The sequence below is a fragment of the Anoplopoma fimbria genome, unplaced genomic scaffold, assembly GCF_027596085.1.
Source record: "Anoplopoma fimbria isolate UVic2021 breed Golden Eagle Sablefish unplaced genomic scaffold, Afim_UVic_2022 Un_contig_12407_pilon_pilon, whole genome shotgun sequence".
Lineage (NCBI taxonomy): Eukaryota > Metazoa > Chordata > Actinopteri > Perciformes > Anoplopomatidae > Anoplopoma > Anoplopoma fimbria.
Window position 1 is genome coordinate 11471 of NW_026551802.1, and position 9120 is coordinate 20590.

Sequence of the window (9120 nt, forward strand, 5' to 3'; positions counted from 1 at the left end):
AGTACTTAACTACAATTTCTTCCGTCTGGTACATTCTGCAATATTGACAGGTTCTGTAGTGAGTGTTCAATATGCAGCATATAGAAGCTGATGAGGACAAACATGTAGTCATTTTGCAGCTAAATATAGTTATAGTCATAATCTCCTATCTCAAAGTGTCAACAGGAAGTTATTAGAAAGAATATGGTGCTGCCATGTAAGGCAATGTTGAAATGAATGATCACGTCTGAGAACACAACTTTAAGGTGTTGCACAATAAACCATAAAAACAACTACATTTAGAGGTTCTTGCAGTTGATTCAAGAACTAGGATGTTTTTTTTGTATGTTGGTATTTCATGCACTTAAGTAAAGATGGAAGTTGCAATAGAGGACATTCACATGCGTGCACATCCACCACCCTCCCACTATGCACATGTCTGTGCTGTATTGTGCATTACAATGTAGAAGGATAGTTGGTAGATGAAATATTTGGTTTCCTTAAGGTGACACTTTTTTTCTCAAGCACACATATGGTACTTCCCCTTTCTCAGAGTTCCTCACACATTCACTGTCCTGAAGATAATAAAAAAAGCAAGATCGTTATATTTCATTGTTCAGTGTTAAAGTCGCACATCATCAACTTGATAAACAGTATTTATTCATATTAACATTTTCACACATTCGAGAGATTTGTGAGTGTGGCAGTCTAATGAAGGCCAGCAGTGTGAAGAGAAACTTCCTTGAAAATAGTTGCAGCACAAAGAGGAACAAAGTACAAAAGGTAGACGAAGAGAGGAAGAGTCAGTTCAGAGCAGAGACACAGAGCAGAGATCACTGTGGTGAGAAGAGAACAGGAGATCAAGAGGAAAAGAGGTAAAACACAACTTTTACCTTACTTTTTAAAACCAACTTAAAATGGAAACTGTAGAAATTATTCCTCCAATCATTCTGTCATGAAAAATGCTTTTTAGAATTCGTCACTTAACTTGTAAACTAATGTGTGCTTTTCATTGGTGGGCATTGTAGATAACGCAACTACAGATATTTTAAGTTCATTTATTTAGCAGTTTTATGGAACATATATTACAAAGTGCTTGGAAATAAAACATTTTGTGGGACTCACAACCCTCAAGATGATGTTAGACAAATGTATCAATGTGACCAAAGAAAACGTGAACCTGCAACATCATGTATTTAAATCTGTGCTGTCAACTGTGGTTCCAGTTTCATCAAGTGAAACATTTGAATGTTAAGAATGTTTGTACTTCTGACAGGAAAAGAAACGGACTGTCTCAATCATCAAATCAGGATGTTTGTTCTCATCTGGGCGACTCTGCTTTTCTCTGTGAGAGGCATCACTGCTGATACAGGTTTGCATCTTTATGATGATCTTGTTATGATGCCAAAAATAAAGATATTAAAAAGAGAGCATCAGTTTGCTGTGATAAATGTCCTCATTAGAGACATTACTCAAAGCATCTATTGACTCAGCTGGGTGCTTTGGGATGAATAGACGTATTTGTATAATATTGAGTATAATTGACTTGTTTTATGAAGTTATTTTTGTAAAGACATATGTTAAATGCTGAAAACAGCAGTTTTGTAAAACAAATACAGTTCCAGTAGTAGCCTTCCTTCACCATTTATTAAATATCATGAAGTATTGTCAAGATTTAAATATCTACTTTCCCTGCTTTTGTCTCACTGTTTCCATTAACAGGTGCTTCAGTGGGGGAAATAACACGGTGTCAAGAACAATTCTGTATCACTCTCACAGGAGGAGAAATAAAAGCAGAGGCTGGACTCTGTGTTGTGATACCGTGTTCTTTCAACAGTACTAAAGGCTTTACACTTCAACGTATGTTGTTTATGAAATGTGAACCATCTACAAAAACTTGTAAGGGGCCGGACATTATATTCAGCACTGACGAGAACAATCAAGTTCAGTCTGGGTTTATAGGACGACTTTCACTGTTGGAGCCTGACATGAGTCAGAGGAACTGCAGCATCATCATCAATGACCTCACTGAGTCAGACTCTGGATCATATCAGCTCAGAGTTGAGGGTTCACTGAATAATGAGAAGAAGGGATTTACATTCCAGCTAAAATCAACTGTCTCTGTTAAAGGTATGAACCACTACAACAAATAAATACTGTGAAGATGTTCATTCTATTCAACATATCTGCTGTATTTATAGTCTGAATGGAGAATTAAATAATGTTTGGCATTTGTCGACCTCTGTGGGCAACAAGTAGAAACTGCAGCAATTCCTGATACAACTCCTACTTATTGCCTCATCGAGATATTTAATAAAGTATCAGATTATTTTAATCAGATGTAAAGTGAATGGTGACTTTCAGCCTGATCACCTGATTCCACTCATTGACATCTCTCACTTTAGGTCTGACCCAGAAGCCCACAGTGATGGTTCCTCCTCTGACAGAGGGACAGCAGACCACACTGACCTGCACTGCTCCTGGTCTCTGCTCTGGATCTGATCCTAAAGTCACCTGGACGTGGAGAGGAGCAGGAGAAAAGACCTCGCACATCACAGGAAACATCACTGCTTTCAAGACTGAGAATCTGACTGCTGTCACAAAGAGACACAGCTCAACTTTGACCTTTAACCCTTCAGCTGAACAACACGGCTCCAATGTCACCTGTAAGGTCAGCTTCACAAACAACATCAGTACAGAGGAGACAGTGACTCTGAATGTGACCTGTGAGTATAGCACATACTGCACTTTATTATTGCCTTTACTTTTTACTATCTAAAATATTTACTAAAAGATGTGCTCTCATGTCATTTCGGATTTCTTTCTAAACTGTGTTGAATTTTTCAACATCAACAGTGTTTGGTCAGAAAAGTTGCTCTTTCTTAGAGCTTTTATTGACAGTATGGCTCCAGACTTACTTTTTCTTTTTTTTTACACCATCTCTGGACTGCCCCAAAAATATTTCAACAATCACAAAGTCAGTGTAAACTGTCATGAAATCAAAATTACAACATCAACGGTGTTCTTGCAGAAATGTTGGGAATTCGGAGGCATTAGAACATTGTATAGATAGATTTGAACGAAGTCAAGATCCGAACAACGACACTGGAACAGCCACACGTGTCATCCTCAAGGTGCCAAAATAATATTTTGGACAATACATCTGCACAACAAAACATCTGAACACCACCCTTCCCTGCAGGTTTGTGAGGATGTGTAACACTTTAGAAATTAACCTCCATGAAACAATCAGAAAATAACGTTGTATTCTTCTGATTTTTGGCTTTGTTCTCTCTGTTTTTGGTTTTCCCTCTCTTTATACACTCTCTCGCTCTTCATGTTTACTCTGTTGAGTTCCTTCATTAGTGTTTGCAGTTCGTCCAAACGTCTTAAGTAGCTCTGCATGTGAGGTTCAGTCGGAGGTCCTGACCTGTGTGTGCATCAGTGAGGGTTTCCCTTTACCCACCATCAAATGGCCGATGTTGGAGACTCGCACTGAATACTCTTTCACTACCAATAAGTCAAACAACACTGTCATCAGCTTCGCTGTATCTGTAAAAGATCTCAACTCCACCACTGTTGAGTGTGTCAGCAGCAATGAAATTGGGGAAGCAAAAGAGAACCTCACAGTTAGAAAAAATTAGTTAAAAGAAGACGGTAATTGTGACTCATAAAAACCCTCCTCAACTCTAGACCACTACATTATGACATTTTAAAAATATTTCTACCATGAAGCAGCAGCGATCAGGGCTAGTTTCTTTTAACAGTTTGTTCCTCTCCATTCCAGATCTACTCAATGCATTTTTATTAGACTTTTCACAGCCAGAAGTCATCATTGCGTTTTTCATTGGGATACTTCTTGCATCAACGCTCTGCTGTTTGGCCGTAAAATGCTGCAGGTACTCTTGTTATTTATTTTATTTGCATAACTGAGAGTCTACGCTTTTCTTTTCTTTATTTTATTTCATTATTCACTATCAGTCATTAAGGACCACAGCACTGTTTTAGCATACTTAATCCATTTTACAGCAAATCATAATACTTGGCATTAATGCTAACCTTATTCAAAGCTATACCGCCAACATTTTAGATTTTTTTCCTCCAAAATACAGGCATATATAAATGTATTAATATACCCATATAGTATACATAATCAGTTTGCATACACTACAAACTTGCTCTTGTCAGGATTATGTCTTCTTGTGTTTTTTCATTGTTATAATAATAGTTTTTTGATTTCCCATTTTCAGTCTAATAGAAAGTTGTCTCTTGGACAAATAGACACATCTTCCATGTATTACAGGGCCAATTCATATAGTAAGACAAACGCCTTGACACATATTCAGAGTTTTAAATTCAGCAAATCTGAATGCCTGTTGAGTTTTGGGGAAATCTGGAGCAATCACATGAAATAGGGAGAAAATAGAAACCCCATAATGAAAGTCCAGTCGGCTTTGTTTGTGTTTGATCCAAAACATTTTTGCTGTGAAGTGACATTGATGCTCCATTGTTCCACCTAAATGAACTTTCCTATATTTAAGCTTTAAATTATAAAAACAAGCGTGCGTACAGTCAAAAATATAGGTTAGCTCTTATGATTACCTGATTAAATAAAGGTTATAGTGATGTGAAGTTCATCAAGTCGTGGGCTGAAACATTTAAGTTTAATAAAACACTTGTGAGAGATTCAATAATTCTTTCTTTTTCATTGCTTGTTTGTAACATTTGTTCTTTAATTCATTTTCTCCCCAGAAATAAACAGAAGAACTCTGCTGAGGCTCTGGAGATGGTGACTAATCAAGGCTTTTACTGTGTGCAGTATATTAGTTAAATGTGTTTAACTGTTTGTTGAAAGATTAGTCTTGTGAGGAGACTAGCATTGCCATAGCTTTTCTTTTGTTTCACTTACTTTCACACTGTCGGAGTGCTCTTATTGTTGCACTGCAATGCAAAACAGCATCTTTACTACAATTAAGAAAAAAACTGTCATGATCATTTTAACAGTTTATGGATGATATAGTTTAATGTTTAAGTGTTTCAAAGCTTAGAGATTTGAGTAGGAACCAGTTGTTGCCTGGATGTAGAAATTTTGTGTATCAGTTGGCAAATTATTTATAACTTCTGAATTGCACCTGACAGATAGATGCTGGTCAAGGAGTGGACAATGACCAAGGGGAATCTGAAGAAGGAGCTACAGCTGCTGGGCAATCTGCCTCTGGTGGTGATGTGGAACCAAAAGAGTTGGAGTACTCTGACATCGACTTTTCCTTGGTGAAAAGGAAGAGTCCCTTAGGGGCAGAGAATACCCAAGAGACCAAAGATACAGAGTATGCCGAAATCAAAAACAAAGCAAAAGAGGAGAGACAAAACGATGGTGCTGAGGAGGTAGCAATGGTGGAGGGCAGTGAAGAGGAGGAGGTGATGGTAGGGGAAGATGAGGAGACAAAACAGTATCTGCCGAAGGACGAGGAAGGAGGTGAGGATGTGGCAGTGTACTCCAATGTGAAGGAAATAATGTGTGAGATAGAAGGACCGTGTAGCGTGGAGGAGTCACTTAATAATTAATGTTTCTTTCCTTTTTTTAAATTTGGAAAGAGAGAAAACACAACAGGTGATTCAACGCAGACAGATGAGACATAATGTAGTGAAACAAGCTTTACATTAAACATAGGACGAGCTTTAGTGCAAGATGGGGTTGATAAAGTGCAGAAATTCATGTTTTATATTTGATGCTGGTGTGTATGTATGAGGTTGAAGTATATCATATTTTACAGAAAGGAAAGCATGTATGTTCAATGAGAATAAAACATAAATAATAATAATAATAATAATAATAATAATACATTTTATTTAATAAGCGCTTTACAAAAAACTCAGATACACTTTACAAAGGGGATAAAATAGAGATAAATATTTTAAAACATACATCCTAGAAAAATACAATTAAGCAGGAAGTACAGACAATTTAAATGGTTAGACATTAAAAGCAGACTTGAAGAAGTGTGTTTTGAGTGAATTTTTTTTAATGTAAGGGAGGGAATCTGAAGTCTGGATATAAGTGGGAAGAGAGTTCCAGAGGATCGGAGGCAGTAGCATGAAAAAGGCCCTGTCGCTCTATGTCCGATGCTCGGTCCTAGTTGTTTGCGTGAAGAGGTCAGCAGTTGCCGATCTGAGGGAACGTGTAGGAGTGTGACATTGAAGGAGTTTGGATAAGTAGGAGATGGTGATGAGGAGAATCTTGAAATGTATGCGTTGCTCTATAGGGAGCCAGTGGAGGTTTTTGAGGACTTTGGTGATGTATTCTCTGCAGCGAGTGTGTGTGTGTGCACTCGGACAGCTTAGTTTTGAACGTATTGAAGCTTTATTGATGAGTTTGGAGCGAACATCAAATAGAAGACTATTGCAGAAGTAGGATCTTGAGGTGACGAATGAGTGGATTAAGCGTTTGGGCAGAAGAAAAGAAAAGGGGTGGGCGGAGGAGGGCAATGTTTTTGAGATGATAAAAAAGGCTGTTTTGACAATGTGGTCAATGTGGGATTCAAATGAAAGTGTTCAGTCAAAAAATTACCCAGAGTTTGGGGATGTTGAAGTAAGTAAATCAAAAATAAAATTAAAATAAAAGCGTACTGGGAGAGAAGCAGAAGAAAGATGAATAAATGTGTTGTCAGTACTTAAAGATGTATATGTTTAAAGGGGTCTTAGCAGACCTTTTTGTACCAAAGTGCACTTTTGTTGTGATCTTTTTATTTAAAGCCACAATATGTGTAGCCGTGGCTCATGAAGTAAAGCAACCGAGTTGTACAGTAATTGCAGGGTTAGACACTTAACCTTAAATCTTGTTGTCATGTGCTTGATAAAAAGTTAATTTAAATGCAGTCAATTTATATAAAATATTCAAACTTAGATGCCTCTCAGTTGTAATATGTGTGTATCTTTAAGTGCTCTGCTGGATCTCCAGTGGCCTTATGTTTGCAAGTGCAGCTCTGTTCTTTTGAATGGTATTCAGATTTGTGCACAAATAAACGCTCATTCCTGCAACGGAAGAAGTGTGTTATTTTTTTTACTTAATTTATAGAGTCATTCTGTTCACATCATTTTGGTGGAAAAACTTGAGTTAATTCTTTAGAGAGAAGAAATAAAAAATGGAATTTAATTTCCAAAAATGTTCCCCACAGTCGTGGATTACTGGTAGTAGTAGGATTCAACCTTACTCTCAGTATTAGCAGTGAATTTCTTGCACAGAACACATTGTAGGATTAAGATAATATGAGCTTTCAGTGAGAACAAAGTCCTCATACTCTATTGCACACTCTCTCTTTTACAGGTTTCAGCATTTAATATGCAGATATAAAGTTTATAGCAACAGATTTTGACAGAATTTCAGCTCATTAACTGAAGATAATTATAGTGTAGTAGCCCAATGTGAGAACAGGAAGTTACCAGAGACACTGAAAATACACTGATGCCATATTGTGGTACATTCAACAAATACAGAAGTACTTTCTGAGAGGCTGAAGCTAAAATGGAGGAACACAGGGAATTTAATGCATTTATCAGTGAAATAAGTTGTTTTTCCATTCAGAATTGTTTTGGGGGATTGATTGTGCAACTGCCATAAATATCCTGTCTCTGAATGTTTTTTTATCAGTTCCCTATCATGAAAGTGGTGCAAAAATAAATAATTGTTTCCTTTTCCTTCATGATTCAGTGTTGATGGATATATGATGCATATTGTGATACTGTGAGATTTTGACTGCATGGCATTGTGGCAGTCTGACAAGAGGAGACAATACTTTCTTCCAAAAAGAGGAAGTAGGGAGGAGAGTTGTGAGAGGAGGAGTCGGTTTAGAGTGGAGTCACAGTGCTGACATCACTGTGGAGAGAAGAGAGCAGAATAAAGAGGACCAGGTTGAACAACATATACCTTACTATTTTTAAATGTCTTTCTAAATGAAATCTATTGTAGTCAAAAAATAATACTGCAGCTAATTTGATTCATTGCTTTATAAGTATTTGTGGTTTGCCCTGATCATTGAAGAGACCATAGATATTAATTGTTTAGAGCTGTTGTCAGAGGCCTGAAATGAGGCCCTTAGGAAAGCGGTAGTCAAATGTATTATCATCAGTACAGAATATGTGAACAAGTAACATCCTGTATGTATACTGTTGCATGCAGAGTTGATTCTTATCTAGTATAATCAACCAAACTTCCTGTTTGTTTGTTACACACCTACCACCACAACATCTATTTCTATTTCATTATTTTGCACTGTTAATAAATATCTTTATACTGTCGATATTTTCCTTTCAAGCTCAAAAAGCTTTAAAAGTGCACATGACAACAACAACACTTAACTGTCTGGCATCCATAATTACTGTTGAATGAATTAATATCATATTTACTAAATATGTTAAAACCTAAAATGTCATTTTTTGGCCTGCCTCATTTTCTGTCCATGGTTCTAAACAGAGATGAACCTGACAATATGACTGGCTACCTTTCAGTATACATTCTCTGTTCCTAAGTGTATTTTTACCCCTGTTTGAAGTAAAAGTTGCATCTCCAGGAGAATAACATTTCTGTCAAAATGGATACTTGAACACCCTAAATGCAGCAGGAATACCAGTCAAAGGAACTGCAGCATCATCACCAATCACCTCAAACAGTCAGACACCTGATCATATCAACTCAGAGTTATCCTGACTTCAACGACCAGCATCTTCCAGCAACTATTATGGTAAAAAAGGGTATGACAAACCTCAACATGTTTGGCTGTCCTCTGTTAACTATGTATATGTAAAGTTACACACAATGTAAAGTTATGTCACCCTGATTTTCTTTCTACTGTGTATTTTCTCGCGTTTTAGATCTGATCCTAAAGTCACCTGGACGTGGAGAGGAGCAGGAGAAAAGACCTCGCACATCACAGGAAACATCACTGCTTTCATGACTGAGGATCTGACTGCTGTCACAAACAGACACAGCTCAACTTTGACCTTTAACCCTTCAGATGAACAACATCACCTGTAAGGTCAGCTTCACAAACAACATCATTACAGAGGAGACAATGACTCTGAATCTGACCTGTGAGTCTAGCACATACTGCACTTTATTACCTTTATTTTTTACTATCCAAAATG

At 37.2% G+C, this 9120-nt stretch overlaps 1 protein-coding gene across 1 annotated transcript; it reads left to right on the forward strand.

Annotated features, from left to right (window-relative positions):
• Positions 1 to 772: 772 nt before the first annotated feature.
• On the forward strand, positions 773 to 7009 carry LOC129115771 (myeloid cell surface antigen CD33-like). Its single transcript, XM_054627035.1, has 7 exons — positions 773 to 854; positions 1256 to 1351; positions 1702 to 2109; positions 2385 to 2705; positions 3767 to 3878; positions 4732 to 4768; positions 5119 to 7009. Exons 2-7 carry the CDS (start codon positions 1291 to 1293, stop codon positions 5542 to 5544), a joined length of 1365 nt encoding a protein of 454 aa, XP_054483010.1. The 5' UTR covers positions 773 to 854; positions 1256 to 1290; the 3' UTR covers positions 5545 to 7009.
• The last annotated feature ends 2111 nt before the right edge of the window (positions 7010 to 9120 follow it).

Excerpts from the sequence above, each read along its gene's own strand:
- LOC129115771 (XM_054627035.1), top strand. The coding sequence starts at position 1,291 with ATGTTTGTTCTCATCTGGGCGACTCTGCTTTTCTCTGTGAGAGGCATC. Across the intron at positions 2,706-3,766 it reads AGTGACTCTGAATGTGACCT|ATCTACTCAATGCATTTTTA; the intron begins GTGAGTATAGCA and ends TCTCCATTCCAG. Across the intron at positions 4,769-5,118 it reads CTGCTGAGGCTCTGGAGATG|ATAGATGCTGGTCAAGGAGT; the intron begins GTGACTAATCAA and ends TGCACCTGACAG.